The sequence below is a fragment of the Benincasa hispida genome, chromosome 10 (genome assembly GCF_009727055.1).
Source record: "Benincasa hispida cultivar B227 chromosome 10, ASM972705v1, whole genome shotgun sequence".
NCBI lineage: Eukaryota > Viridiplantae > Streptophyta > Magnoliopsida > Cucurbitales > Cucurbitaceae > Benincasa > Benincasa hispida.
Window position 1 is genome coordinate 9,060,698 of NC_052358.1, and position 16,539 is coordinate 9,077,236.

The following is a 16,539-nucleotide window of genomic DNA, read 5'->3' on the forward strand; positions in this document are numbered from 1 at the left end:
ATTTCAATATCAACAACTGTATTAAATAAAATACTCAATAATATGTTATTGATAAATAGAATGTTTAACACGAATTATGAACTGCGAGTTTTTGGACATTCTTAACAGTTGCTACACAAGTCTACAAGATAAAGCCTAAATAAAATAGGTTCATAAGATGTTAGTTTAACAAATTCAGTTGGCAGTGGATGTCATAAGAGAGTTGACATCTACTGTCCTCACATTTCCTTCATTGAGAAAAAGGTGAATCTGAGAAGGGGTGTGACACATGACCCCTAACATGTTGAAGTGTTGAGGGAGGTTATTTTGCTAAGTTTAATTAACGGGCTAAGTAGCAGGATTAGAGGCCAAGAAATAAGTTAATGACATGAGCTGGCAAGAGATTAAACAAGGTTAGAAAAGGTTGATTTTGCCAATTCTCTTGAGCTAAGTGAAATTTTCTTGCGCTAAGGTGAAGTTTCATCAGTCAATTTGATGTTCTAGGGTTGCTGTGAAGAAATTTCCATGAATTGATGATGAAATCTTAAAGAAATTGAAGGTTGCTTTGAATTCTGGATTTACCCAAGCAGACTGTGAAAATCGGCAGATTTTGAGCTCTCTAGGACAAGTTTGAAGCTCAAAATTTGAGGTAAGATAGTTAAAAGGTTATGTAAGAAGTTCATAAAAGGAATTTTTTTGTGTTTGATGAATGGATTGCGATTTATAAGCTCTGGAAGTTAAATTTGGGAAATTTATGTTGATGAAAAAGTAGGCAGCTGCAATGGTTGAACGAGCAAGCAGCTGGCCAAGGCGAGGAGGATAGGCGTGTGTTGGTGTTAGTGACCACGTGCACTCATCAGCCAAGGTAGGATTATTTGAATGTGTCGCGAAAGAAGTGTCCATCGCTTGCTGTGGGGTGTTTAACACCTACTCCAGTGCCTAATGCATTGGCTTAAGAGTGAGGGACCATGCACGTACTTATAGGATAGTGAGCGTGCCAAATGCCTACCTCGAGTGGTTACAGATGTGCGCCTTACACCTATTAGATCGTGTGATACGCTCAACTTACTAAGGGCTTGACCTTGTGCTAGTCTTGACGTCTAAGTGTTGGTAAGCCAATATGGAGTTCTTTAAATAATGTTAAGCATGATAAGTTATTAAATATTTAAATATGGACTTGATGAGATAAACTAGAGAAAAATTTAAGCTAAGGAAAATGAAATATAAAAAGCTAAGTTAGTTAAAATAGATTTAAACTAAAAAGTAAGTCAATGCCATTAACCAAGGGTTAATCATGTATTTGTTAGGCCAAACAGAGATAGGGAAGGCCTATAATCCCTTGGGAGCTAAAAAGTAACAGAGAATAGCAAAGTTTTATGAATGTTTTGCTTATTGTGATTTCTACGCATATGTTTGATGAATGCTTTGCTTTAATGTTTTCAAACATGTTTCATGTTGAATGCATAAGTTTTAAGAATGCTTTCTTTAAGTTTATTTCAACGCATAGTTCACTCTAAAGTATGAGTATATTTGACGCATGGTCCACCCCAAAGTAAGGTTTTCTAACATATGCTAAAGCATGAGTTTTTCTCTTAAAAGTATGCTATATGCTTCAACGTTTTTAAAGCAAGATTATACCTTATTGATCTAGATGCTTCAATGGTCTCAAAGTATGTTTCAAGCATGGATGTTTGCTAAAGGAAAGTTTATTAACTATGTTGTTATGCAAAGTCTTAAGCATGATTTGATCAATGAAAGCATTCATAATGTGTTATGAGTTTCTATACTATAATTATCTATTTGAATGCCAAGTTTTCTAAGGAATTCTTAAGAGTTAAAGTAGTATGAATGTTCAGTGAAAAGCATGTTTCTAGTACTCTAGTAATGAAACTCGATACTTAAGGTAATGAAGGTATCCAGGTCCATTGATACTCAAGGAGATGAAGATATCTAGGGCAAGCATTATAAATATGTTTGTATTAGCCTTTGGGGCATATCAACATGCTCGTATGACTATTATCGATGTTGACTGTATTGAGACTACTCTAGATCAGCTAAGATAATTAACAATAAGTGTATGAGAAAAGAGGCTCTACCTCAACTAAGGAAAATGAGTACAAAAAAAAGTATGGATGTTTTACGAGATTAATCAAAGCTATGTTTTGATTTCAGGATTTTTAATATGTTAATGATATGAATTTAAAGTACAAAGTTTTCGTAACTAAGCTAAGTCTGTTTTCTTAACCCTGAAGTTACAAAAGTATTTCCATTTATCAGTCGTTTTATGAATAATCTAGTATGCCCATGTTTTTAGCTTATATTTTAAAAGTTAGTCACTCACTAGAAATTTTAGCTCACTCTTTCAAAATGTTTTACTTTCAGTTAGCGGCCAATTTTTCGGTGCCTAGCTTATAGCTGCCAGTCTACCAAAAATTTGTAGATCCCTGATAGACTAGGAGTTGTTTAGGCTGATGTTATGTCTTTGTAGGCATTAGAACTCTTGTACATGTAGTGAGAAGGATAGAACCCTAAGTTTGTATACTTGTGGAAATGGTTGTATGTGAACTCTGTTTGAAATATGTATATAAGTTATAACTGGATTGCTGGTTGTTAATGAGTTCTGAATGTCTACAAGGCTATAGCTAGTAATACATGGGTAAGTTATTATGTTTTTAAATTACCTCTTAGATTAAACAAGTGGGAGGAAACAAGTTATAGGTACTAGTAGGACAGTCGGTGTCATAAGAGGGTTGACATTGGTCGTCCTTACATCTCTTCTCAAGTTAAGAAAGTAGTCTGAGAGGGGGCGTGCAATCTTAATCTTTGGAAGACTAAAGATCGAGCACCTGAAAGCTTAATATGATTGATGCGTTATTTTATACGGTAAAATAATGAAAGGAATTGCGATGATAGAAAATGCGTTGCAACAAGTTTTCTCAGTAGGACCCAAGAATAAATCCTACTAAGTTTCCTGGTAAGCCCAGGGTCGAACTCAGGGACTAAGGAAAACAATATACGGCAATAATTTTTAGATTACTTTGCGGTCACCAATAAATTAATGATTTGGTTGGTTTGCTGTTTGATGTATAAAAAGTATAGGGAGGATTTTAGATAAGAATGATTATGCGACAGATACACTGAGTATGCGGCGGAATGGGTTGAGAAGGTCTTTAGCTAGCGTTTCCAGAGAATGCGTCAAACTATGCGATCGTGAGACAACAAATCATTTTCCAATGCAAATGCGATAGCTCCTAATTTTAGGATGCATGCGATGAATGTGATAATGTCTATAGAGCTTATTCCTAAGTCTCTACTTCTTACCTATGCAATGATGCAAGATGCACACAAGGACAAGGTGACCACATTCAATCATAACCTATCTCTAGGATGCATGCGATGCGTTAATAGCAAACAACGCTTATTCCTAAGCTTTTATATCTTGATTATGCGTTTCTAATCTGACTCTCCCGAGCCTAGATTCTAACCTGACTTTTCCAAGCCTAGATTCTATCCTTAGACTACCCTCTCGAGTATCTCTAATGGACGAATAATGCATACAAAATACAAGATAATCACATAGAATGAAGATCCCCAATTATGCTAGATAAGTGCTTTTCAACCCATTCGACAGATTTAGCTACTCATGTGTATTGTACAGAGAGTGAACAGATATAAAGATGTAGTTTCCATTTATATAAATAAGTTCAAGGTACAAAATGACAATGGAAAACAAAGGTAGAGAGCCTGGTAGCAATTCCTTGCTTTTCAAGGCTTTTACACTATTATCTTTAGTCTGGTCAAAAGATGTTTTTACTTCCTCAAGAGTTGGCCCTCTCTTTGATCTCGACACTTCTGGCAGTCTTCCAAGTTCATCAGAACGATCTCTCGGTATAATCTCCCTTTATTCGCTTCCACCTTCTATGTAAAGAAAACTAAGAACAAGGCTACTTCTATATAAAGGGAAAATTCTCTAACTGTCGAACTCCTTCACTAAAGGTGGCCTCTGGTATTTATAGAGCTTTAGGGTGAAAGGCTTATTCTCTCTTATGATTGCACTTATGGGATGACATTAATTCTCTGTCTAATGCGTTGAATATTTGTCACTGAAAAGTTGAGTGTATTTGCTACAGTAGTTCGTTAACGGCTTGTCAACTTAATTCGGAATCCACCGTCATCAGCTTTCTATCCCATCGTGATTTATTACGCTTTTCACCCAGATGCGCCGGCTCTATGCGGCAACCTTTTTGAACAGATAATCGCGAGCGCAAATGATCGCATAGCCTTGCGTTAACGCAATCTCTTAATGCGCTCGGCCGTTGATTTCTTTGGATCGCATTTTTCACCTTGCGTCAACGCACATTCTGCATAAAAATACATACGCTAACTGTTTTAATGCGATGGACGTATGCGATCGCCATATTGTGAACTTAATGCTTTTGGACGCAATATTGTATATTTTTATCAACGCAATCCTGCGTTGTTTTATAACTTAGCACTGTAATAACATGAATTTCTACCTGTTATCACACCACCAAATTTAAACAATGCTTGTCCTCAAGCATAAGCTAAAGATTTCCTTTAGAAAGTCGACCACTTTCTCTTTCCTAGATTTCTCATGGATGCCCTATTCAAATCCTATACACCAAAATCGCCTTGATTCTCATCCAGGTCTTTCTAAAAATATTTCTAAAATTTAGGGACTGTAAGTTTAACCTTCAAAAAGACGTTACTAGATTCCAAGGCATCGCATGATTTATTTCAAAAAAACTTTTTCACTGGGATGTTTCCAAATGATTTTTATCTTTGCGTATTTTAGACATATAATGATGTTTTTTTTTTGCTTCTAAGAACTTGCGCTGATCCAAGTGCCTAGCCTTCGTTTTGGCTTGCCCCCCCCACGTGTGTCATGTGGACATCTAACTACGAGCAAGGTGCTTTTTCTAGTCTAGACTCATGCCTATTTGGCATGGAGTTGGGATCATTTTATTTATGCGTTGATCATTATTCCTACCTATGTTTTGGCTTGCCCCCATGGGTGTCATGTGGACATTCAACTACGAGTAGGATCCGATCGCAACGTTATGATTTTTTTTTTTGTTTTTTTTTTTAGGCTAGAAATAGCAAGGTCGAAAACTGAATATCGCACCCCCAAATTTAAAATGCGGCAATGTCCTTATTGCCAAAAGGTTGAAAGAAATCATACGATGCTCTTAAGAAGTTTCGTAAAAAGTCAATTTGAAAGAAAACTAGCAGACCACTAACTTCTAGAAATATTTCAAGAGGTGACTATCCTAAAATTAAGTTGACTTTAGCATAAATGAAAAAAAATAGGCATGCGTTTCATCATTGAAATCATAATTGGCAAAGAGAAATCATGCGGTGACTTACTAAATCGATCAATGTTAAATGATTGTGCCAACCAAAGAGGATGCGATGATAAAATTTTCAAAATTAAAATGCAATGCGATAGTGCAAAATTTGGAATACAGTCAAGGAAAGATACAATCCCCAAATTTGCATTGTCGCCCGCATTATTTGTTGATGCATCCTGCTTTGTGGCGATCTACTTTCTTTGGATTGCGGTGACGAAATAAATAAGTTGTGTCTTCGTGTAGCGCCTCCGCAATCGTTTACCTCAAACGTTTGTAAAAAAAAAACATCGAGAAGGTCAAATAAAAAAAACAAAGTTAACCAATTTTTTTTTCGATAATTGAAGACAGATAAACAATAATTGAAATGGCATCAGAGTAGTGAGAGTTCATGAATCATAAATAAGAAAAAAAAATTCCAAGAGACTTGCGCCCCAGATGATTTTCTATCGCATGCCAGTGTAGGGGCCACTCGATTTTCCTTCATTCCGAGACTTCTCAGGTCTACAGAGGTCTTTTCTTGATGAAAATCACCCCCGCAATATGTCTTGACTCTTTTCCCGTTAACCTTGAATGTACGGGTCCCTTCCTCATTAATCAACTCAATCACACCATGCGGAAATATTTCTTTAATTATAAAAGGTCCGGACCAGCGCGACTTTAATTTTCCGGGAAAAAGCCATAATCGTGAATTGAAAAGTAAGACCTTTTGTCCCACGTGGAGATTTTTGCCGCATAGCCGGTTGTCATGCCAACATTTTGCTCGTTCTTTGTAAATTTTGGCATTTTCATAAGCTTGCGTTCTTTATTCATCAAGCTCGACCAATTGGAGTTTTCTTGCTTCCTCTGCTACTTTTAAGTCAAAGTTTAGTTTTTTTTACCACCCACAGCGCTTTGTGCTCTAGCTCTAGTGGTAAATGACATGCTTTACCAAACACCAACGCATATGGAGACATGCCTATCGGTGTTTTGTAGGCAGTCCTGTATGCCCACAACGCATCGTCAAACTTTGTTGCCCAATCTTTTCGCGAAGGTTTTACCACCTTCTCTAGTATTAGCTTGATTTCCCGGTTGGACACTTCAACTTGACCATTCGTCTGTGGATGGTATGCGGTGGCCACTTTATGGAGGATATTATATTTGAGCAGCAGATTTTTGACGATGTAATTGACAAAGTGGGAGCCTTTGCACTTATTATGGCACGTGGAGTTCCAAAACGAGTGAAAATATTTTTCTTCAGGAATTTGGAGACTACTGCCGCGTCACTTGCGGCGCATGCTACTTCTTCTACCCACTTGGAAACATAGTCGACGACTAACAGAATATATTTGTGACCATTCGAAGGTGAGAATAGTCCCATGAAAAAAATGCCCCAGACGTCGAACAACTTCAGTCCTAAAATGATGTTCATGGGCATCACATGTTTCCATGATATATTACTCGTGCGTTGGCACCGGTTACACTTCATCGCATAGTTTCTTGCATCCTTAAATAGTGTTGGCCAATAGTACCCACTTTGTAATACTTTTGTTGTTGTGCGCTGGCCTCCAAAGTGCCCGCCATACGGTGAATCATGACATTGCGATAATATGCGTTGATGAGTAGCATCCGGTACACACAGTCGCTCTGTTTTGACCTCCTCTTATACAGATTTGGCTCATCCCAAAAATATGATCTGAATTCATGCCTGAGCCGCCTCTTTTGGTGGTCGGTATAATCTTCGAAAAATTGCTCGCAAACCAAATTTACCATGTCTGCATACCATGGCAGTTCTTCAATTTGAAATAGTTGCTCGTCTGGGAACGTTGCGCTTACTTTTGACTGATTGCAGTCAATCTCAGGATTTTCTAATCTGGATAAATGATTCGCAACTTGGTTCTCCGTCCCCTTGCGATCAATTATTTCCATATCAAAATCCTGGAGGAAGAGAACCCATCTAATCAACCTCGGCTTCGCATCCTTCTTTGTCATCAAATAGCTTATCGTCGAGTGGTCAGTAAGGATGAGTACTTTTGTTCCCAGCAAATATGCTCTGAATTTCTCCAATGCAAATATTACCACATTCAATTCTTTTTCTGTGGTGGTGTAGTTAGATTGAGCAGGATTCAAAGTCTTACTCGCATATGCGATGGGATGTAGCATTGTTTTTCTTTTCTACGTCAGCACTGCTCTCATCGCATACCCACTCGTGTCGCATATTAATTCAAAGAGAAGTGTCCAATCTGGTGCGATCAATATGGGCGCGGTCGTTAATGCGTTCTTCAAAATCATGAATGCGTTGAGGCAATTGTCATCAAAGTCAAATTTTCTATCTGCCTCCATCAATGCACACAGCGGTCATGCAATCTTTGAGAAGTCTTTGACAAAATGTCTATAAAATCCAGCGTGCCCCAAGAAGCTCTTGATAACCTTTACACTCGTTGAAGGTGGGAGCTTTTCAATCGCTTCAATTTTTGCCTTGTCCACCTCCAACCTGTCCCTAGAGACCTTGTGCCCAAGCACAATGCCTTTCTTCACCATAAAATGGAATTTTTCCCAATTAAGCACGAGGTTCGTCTCCTCACATCTTTCCAATATCTTCTCCAAGTTGTTAAGACAGACTTCGTATGTGTGCCCATATACAGATAAGTCGTCCATGAATATTTCTACGGAGTCTTCGAGATATTACGAAAAGATGGCCATCATACACCTTTGGAAAGTGCTCGACGCATTCATTGAAATGCAAATGTTCCATACATGCAGGTGAATGTGGTCTTTCCTTGATCTTTAGAAGCGATCATGATCTGGTTATAACCGGCATACCCATCCAAGAAGCACTAGAAGTCATTTCCAACTAGACGATCCAACATTTGGTCAATAAAAGGTAATGGGAAATGATTCTTCTTTGTTACCGCATTTAGTTCACAGTAGTCCATGTAAATTCGACAACTGGTGACGGTCATTTGCGGTATCAACTCGTTATTTGCGTTAGGGACTACCGTCATCCCTCCTTTCTTCGGCATGCATTGCATGGGGCTGACCCACGTGTTGTCTGCTATTAGATAGACGATGCCCGCGTCAAACCACTTGATTATCTCCTTTTTTATGACCTCCTTCATTGCAGGGTTGAGTCTACGCTGATGTTCGATCGATCCTTTGTGATTCTCTTCGAGACGAATTCTATGCATACAGTATGCAGGATTAATTCCTCGAATGTCTGCGACGTCTAACCAATTGCTTTTACATATTTTCTCATAATGATCAACAATGCATTTTCTTGGTTTTCATTAAGTGCAGAGGAAATGATTACCAGTAGCTTTTTATTCTGCCCCAGAAATGCATACTTCAGGTGGTTAGGAAGGGTCTTCAGCTCTATTCTTGGGGATTGTTCTAAGGACGATTTTTCTGTTTTCCTTTCTTCATTCACTGTCAGATTAACTTTTTGGGATACGATCACCTCATCTTTCTTGTTTGTTTTTTCTATGATCGCATTGCATGCTATAATGGATACGATCACATCCTCATCTTCGTTTTCATCTTCAGGCTTCTCTTTTTCATTCAAACTCTGTTCATCGTCGGATTCATTAAGGTCTTCTTCTCAGGATATTTCATGGCTCGGATAATGTTAAACCTGAGCTTCTGTTCATTCATGCTCAAGGTGATCTCTCATTTGTGCACATCAATCTGGGCATGACAGGTTGATAGAAATGGTTGCCCCAGGATGATGGGCATATCTTTGTTTGCTTTGTAGTCCAAGATGATGAAGTTTGTTGGCAATATAAATTTGTCGATTGTAACCAGCACGTCCTTCACCTTCCCATCTGGATGCACTAGAGATCTATCCGCTAATTGAAGAGTCATTGTCATGGGCGCAAGTTGCCCCACATTCAGTTGCTTGAAAATTGACAAAGTCATTAAGTTAATGTTGGTTCTAAGATTGCATAGCGCTTGCCCAATGTATAATCCTCCAATGGAGCAAGGTATAGTGAAACTCCCAGGGTCGTGCATTTTCGGTGGGATTATAGATTTTGAGCTCTGTGTCAAAGCCATCGTGGCGAACTTACCAGTGCCTCTCTTCCTTGTCACCATATCCTTTAAAAACTTCGCATATGCGGGCATCTCCTCAATTGCTTCAGTGAACGGAATATTAATATGCAATTGTTTTAATATATTCATGAAGCGTTGGTACTATACCTCATCATTTTCTTCTTTCTGAGTCTCTGTGGGAACGGTGGCAGCTGTATTCTTACGGTCCCCTGTTCTTTTGGTTCTGAGCTGGACGCAATCTCAGGTTCCATCGCTTTTTTTCTTCTGTTTCTTCTTGAGTCACCGCAATCTCAGGTTCCAGCACAATTGGAGTAGTCCGACTAGGCTTCGTCTTCTCCCCTACCACAGTCTTTCCACTGTCTCTTATACACATCTAGATGTGTATAAGAGACAGGTCCGACTAGGATCCTTCTTCTCCCCTACCACAGTCTTGCCATTATGCAACGTCACGACTTGACATTGCTCTTTACCCGTACCCCCTGGGTTGTGTGGGAGTTCCATTGAACTCGGCAGGGCCCCTTGTGATCGATTCTTGAGTTCGCCCGCAATCTGGCCTATCTGTATTTCCAGGTTGCGGATGGACGTTGCTTGGTTTTGAAGCATAGTTTCGTTCTTTTCAATATATTGCTTTAACAGACTTTCCAAAGAGGAAGATTTTGTTCCCTGCGAACTGCCGGCTTGATTACTCATCTAACCGTTGTTTCGCCAAAAAAATCCGGGTGGCCCTTCTTTTTGCTCCACTGATTGAAAATTTTGCTGCTGATTTTTCCACGCAAAGTTGAGGTGGTTTCTCCACCCAGGGTTGTACGTGTTAGAAAATGGATTATTCTTCACAAAATAAATTGACTGTGGGTTTTGCGGGCATTCCTCCATTGCGTGTCCTTCACCGCAAGTACTGTCTCTTATACACATCTAGATGTGTATAAGAGACAGCTCTTCATCCTCGTGATTTTTAGAGATGCGATCAAGGATGTTCTTGGCCTCATCATATGTTTTATCTAGCAAACCTCCAGCGGCTACCGTATTGGCAGCGGTCTGTGAAGCAGGGTTTAATCCGTGATAAAAAAATCTCCATCTATAAGCAGTCTGGTAATCCGTTGTGCGGGCAATCTCTTACCAGCCTCTTAAACCTTGCCCAAGCATCACTGAGCGATTCGTCAATATCCTGTTCGAAGTTGGTGATCAACTTTCTTCTTCTAGCATTCTCCGTTGGTGGGAAATATTTCTTCATAAACTTCTCTACTACTTGCTCCCACGAGGTAATCTCCCCCTGTTCGAGAGAGTACGCCCATTTTCGTGCCTGGTCACATAACGAAAATGGAAATAAAGTTAGTCGAACCCTTGGTGGAGATATTCGGGAACCAAAAGTGTTGCAGATCTCTATGAATCTTCGGAGGTGGGCATGCGGGTTCTAGCCATGCCTCCTACCAAATTGTCCAGCAGTCTAGATCATCTGTAGCATTACCGGTTTCATTTCGAATCTCGATCCATCAAGAGCGGGCCTCATGATTCCTAGAAAGAAATCGTAGAGGTTGGGCGATGCATAGTCCCGAATGGGCCTATTGCGGTCGTTCGCCAATAGGATGGGATTCACCATGACATTGTTTTCATTTGGTGGTCCATTTCCAGGTTGTTCCGCCATGTTATCTTTCTCTAGTTGTTGTTTTTGGCAGCTATCTCTCAATCATCCTTGAAACGTTCTTTCAATCTCTGGGTCGTAATGCGCCGAGATTGAAAGCTGCAAAGAAATCCAAAAAATTACCGTTAGCACACTGTATTGCCGAAGTCCTTAACAACGGTGCCAAAAACTTGATGTGTTATTTTATGCGATGAAATAATGAAAGGAATTGCGGTGATGGAAAATGCGTTGCAACAAGTTTTCTCAGTAGGACCCAAGTATAAATCCTACTAAGTTTCCTGGTAAGCCCAAGGTCAAACTCAGGGACTAAAGAAAACAATATGTGCCAATAATTTTTAGATTACGTAGCGGTAACAAATAAATTAATGATTTGGTTGGTTTATTGTTTGAAGTATAAAAAGAATGTGGCGGATTTGAGATAAGAATGATTATGCGACAGATGCACTGAGTATGCGGCGGAATGGGTTGAGAAGGTCTTTAGCTAGCATTTCCAGAGAATGCGTCAAACTATGTGATCATGCGACAACAAATCATTTTCCAATGCAGATGCGGTAGCTCATAATTTTAAGACACATGCGATGAATGCGATAATGCCTATAGAGCTTATTCCTAGGTCTCTACTTCTTGCCTATGCAATGATGCAAGATGCACACAAGGACAAAGTGATCGCATTCAATCATAACCTATCTCTAGGATGCATGCGATGCGTTAATAGCAAACAACGCTTATTCCTAAGCTTCTATATCTTGATTATGCGTTTCTAATCTGACTCTCTCGAGCCTAGATTCTAACTTGACTTTTTCAAGCCTAGATTCTATCCTTAGACTACCCTCCTGAGTATCTCTAATGGACGAATGACGCATACAAAATACAAGATAATCGCATAGATTGAAGATCCCCAGTTATGCTAGATAAGTGCTTTTCAACCCATTCGACAGATTTAGCTACTCATGTGTATTGTACAGAGAGTGAACAAATATAAAGATGTAGTTTCCATTTATATAAATAAGTTCAGGGTACAAAATGACAATGGAAAACAAAGGTAGAGAGCCTGGTAGCAATTCCTTGCTTCCCAAGGCTTTTGCACTGTTATCTTTAGTCTGCTTAAAAGATGTTTTTACTTCCGCAAGAGTTGGCCCTCTCTTTGATCTCGACGCTTCTGGCAGTCTTCCAAGTTCATCGGAACGATCTCTCGATATAATCTCCCTTTACTCGCTTCCGCCTTCTAAGTAAAGAAAACTAAGAACAAGGTTACTTCTATCTAAAGGGAAAATTCTCTAACTGTCGAATTGCTTCACTGAAGGTGGCCTCTGGTATTTATAGAGCTTCGGGGTGAAAGGCTTCTTCTCTCTTATGATTGCACTGATGGGATGGCATTAATTCTCTATCTGATGCGCCGAATATTTGTCACCAAAAAGTTGAGTGTACTTGCTACATTAGTTCGTTCACGGCTTGTCAACCTAATTCAGAATTGACCGTCATCAGCTTTCAGTCCCATCGTGATTTATTACGATTTTCACCCAGATGCGCCTACCATGATGCGCCGAATCTATGCGGCAACCTTCTTGAGCAGATAATCGTGAGCGCAAATGATCGCATAGCCTTGCGTTAATGCAATCTCTTAATGCACCCGACCGTTGATTTCTTTGGATCGCATTTTCCGCCTTGCGTCAACCCATATTTTGCACAAAAATACATATGTTAACTTTTTTAATGCGACGGATGCATGCGATCGCCATATTGTGAACTTAATGCTTTTGGACACAATATTGTATATTTTTATCAACGCAATCCTGCATTGGTTTATAACTTAGCACTGTAATAATGTGCATTTCTGCTCGTTATCAATGATCGAAGACAAAAGTTTTTTACTCCATTTCTTTTATGTCCTTGACTTCTTCAGTAGTTATATGACTGTTATCAACTTCGGCTATACTGACAGCATGACATCTAATAACTTATGATATTTGATCTAGATGATTATCGAGGAAGCTTTTTAGGAGGAATTCTGCCAAAGTTACCAGTTGTCGAAGTTGAGGGAAGTCCTTGTCTTCTACCTTAGCAGGCTTAGGCTTCCATACCATCTTTTTCCCTTTCTTTTTTTAAGTCTTGTTTGCTCTTCTATAACTTCAGCAAGAACGTTACTCTTTTGGGTGGAACTTGACTTCTCTTTCGACGAGTCACAAGGATCCATCCATCAAAGTCGTCACCATCAACACGTTCATCTTTGTTTAGAGAATCTGACATTGAAACCGCTAGTTGAAACCAAACAACTATGGGTTCAAGGGTCCTAAGATGGATCAAGCTTTCTCTTTGATCATAAGACACAAACGGTGTTGAAACACTTAAAGTCGCCGCTGTTGGGGTTGATGCCTGAAATCTCATGGGTCTTGTAGCTTGTAATTGTAATGTACAAACAATTTATTTATCTAATAAAATTCGAGGCATTTTATTTGACATTTAGTAGCATTAACCGACAAAACCAATAAACTAAGATCCAAGGTTATCTTATATAACTTAAACATGTATGTAGAGAGATACGGGTGGATCATGTTTAAGAGATAACCTAAACAGTTTGTAGTAGATGGATAAAGTTGGGTACTTTATCCTTGTGACACTACGAATATGGTCCATTTTATAGATGTTACAATTGTTATAAAGTGCTACAAATGATCTGATCCTGATCATTCATGTGGAGACATGTGAGTAGAGGTGTTCTATACGTAGAAGTTTATATAAGATCGGACCACGAAATGACTAGTCTAACTATATAACATCGTTGATAGAAGAGATTTACATTTCACCAGGATGACCATACGTGACTTGACCTGAATCCCAAGTGAGTTGTGAACTCCTGCCTCTGAAGGTGGTCCTTTTATCTGCATGGGTGAGAGTGGCCAATGTCGTCGACTCAATATCCCAACCTTTTAAGGATTTGTCTGATTGGGGAGCTGAAAATGTAGCTACATGATAATGGGTAGAAATGCACGTTATTACAGTGCAAAGATGTAAAACAATGAGGGAATGTGACGGTAAAAATATACAAAACTATGTCCAGAAGTGCTAAACTAAGAATATTGCAATCGCATGCACCCATCGCATTAAAGTAGCTAATTTACTTATTTTGTGCAGGAAAAATGCACTGGCCAAAGCAAATTGCGATCCAAGGAATTCGGCATCCACGTGCATTGAAAGATTACGATCGAAAAGCCATGCGATCGTATGCGCTCGCGAGAATTTACTCAAGAAGGTGGCTGCATAAAGATGGTGCATCAAGGTGAAAACATAATAAATCTTGATGGGATGGAAAGCTGATGACGGTCGAATCCGAATTTAGTTGACAAGCCGTTAACGACACACTGTAGCAAAGTACATTCAACTTTTTGGTGACCATTAATCGGCGCATTAGACAGAGATTTAATGACATCCTATCATTGCAATCATTAGAGAGAAAAGCTTCTTCACCTTGAGCTCTATAAATACTAAAGGCCACTATCATTAAAGGAGTTCGAACTCTACACAGTTCACCATATACATAGAAGATAGATCATAGATAGTCGTTAGTCTGTAATTCATATACTTAGAGGCGGAGGCAAGCGAAGAGAAGAAGACGCCAAGAGATCACTCTTGGATAGCTCGAAAGACTGCTGGGAGGCGCTATAAACGGAGAGAGGGCCGACACTTGCGAAAACAAGCATATTCTTCTAGGCAGAGTAGAGTAAAAAGACAGTGTAAAAGCCTTGGGAAGCAAGACATTGCTACCGAGCTTCTTATCCTTACTTTCCATTGTTGTTTTGTATTTTGACTTCATCTATAAAATGGAATTCTTATCTCAACATCTGTTTAATCACTTCACATTTCACATGAGTAGCTAAATTTCCAAATGGGTTGAGAAGTACTTGGCTAGCATGACTTGAGATCTTCACTTTATGCGATCATCTTGTCTTATGTATGCGTTCTTCACCCTTTAGAGATACTTGAGAGAGTAGTCTAAAGAAAGAACATCATGGCAAACCCCATTCTTTTGGCGAACGACCGCAATAGACCCATCCGAGACTATGCGTCACCCAACCTCTATGATTTCTCCCCAGGAATCATGAGGCCAGCTCTAGACGGATCGAGGTTTGAGATGAAATCGGTTATGTTGCAGATGATTCAAACGGTCGGACAGTTTAGTGGAAGGCGTGGCAAGGATCCGCAAGCCCGATCTCCAGAGTTTTATTGAAATCTATAATACTTTTGTATTCCCAAACATCTCAGCTAAGGAAGTTCGACTAACACTGTTCCCATTTTCATTTATGCGCCAAGAAAAGGAAATGGGCCTATTCTCTCGACCAGGGGAGATAACATCTTAGGAACAAGTAGTTGAAAGTTCAATGAAGAAGTACTTCCCCCTGACAGAAAACGCAAGAAGGAGGAAGTTGATTACAAATTTTGAACAGGATATTAACGAATCACTTAGCAATGTTTGGGCGAGGTTTAAGAGGCTGGTGCGAGATTGTCCACACAATGGCCTACCTGACTGTTCCAAATGGAAATCTTTTTATCACAGTTTGAACCCTGCATTGTAGACGGCTGCCAATAGCGACAGTAGCTGGAGGTCTGCTTGAACCAACGTATGATGAGGCAAAAAATATGCTTGATCACATTTCGAAGAATCATGAAGACTGGAGGGAAAGCGTCAACGACTTAAAATTAGAGAGGTGACGTAAATAATGGGGCCATCGCATTCCCTACAAATCAAATGAATGCGATGATGAATCTAATAAAGCATCGCAAATTAATAGCCCGGGAACGCATAGAGGGCAGGTCAACGAAATCGAGCAGACGAGCATGCGCGACCCCGGAAGTTTCACAATACGCTACTCAATCGGCGGGATATATATAGGTTAAGCACTTTGCAATCTTGGGGCCAGTATCAACTTAATGCCCCTTTCAATTTTTAAACAGTTGAATGTGGGGCAGCTAGCACCCACAACGGTGACTCTCAAGCTGGTGGACAAGTCCCTTGTTCATCCAAAGGGGAAAGTGAAGGATGTCCTGGTCTCAATTGACAAATTTATCTTACCGCGGACTTCATCATTCTCAACTACGAAGTGGACAAGTATGTACCCATCATATTGGGACGACCATTTTTATCCACTGGCTGTGCTCAAATTGATGTGTACAAGGGAGAGATCACGCTGAGTGTGAATAGAAAGAAGCTCAGGTTTGACATTATTAAAGCCATGAAGTATCCAAAAGAAGAAGACCTAACAGATTCCGACAATGAACCCAATTATAACGAAGAAGAAGAGTCCGAAGACGAAAATGAAAGAGAGGATGCGACCGCATCAGTAGCAACTTGTAATGCAATCATGGAAACAACAACCAAAAAATGAAAACTGACACTGAATGAAGAGAGAAAAGCACAAAAACCATCCTTGGAACAACCATCCACCGTGGAATTAAAAACCTTTCCAAACCACTTGAAGTATGTTTTCTTGGGTAAAATAAAACTCTACCAGTAATAATTTCGTCTACGCA

General features: G+C 39.5%; 1 protein-coding gene across 1 annotated transcript; it reads right to left on the reverse strand.

Annotated features, from left to right (window-relative positions):
• Positions 1 to 8,993: 8,993 nt before the first annotated feature.
• On the reverse strand, positions 8,994 to 9,377 carry LOC120088911. Its single transcript, XM_039046349.1, has one exon. The coding sequence runs from the start codon at positions 9,375 to 9,377 to the stop codon at positions 8,994 to 8,996; it is 384 nt and encodes a 127-aa protein (XP_038902277.1).
• Positions 9,378 to 16,539: the final 7,162 nt, after the last annotated feature.

What these genes read in the sequence shown, in the direction of transcription:
- LOC120088911 (XM_039046349.1), bottom strand. Translation starts at nt 9,377, where the DNA reads ATGGCTTTGACACAGAGCTCAAAATCTATAATCCCACCGAAAATGCAC.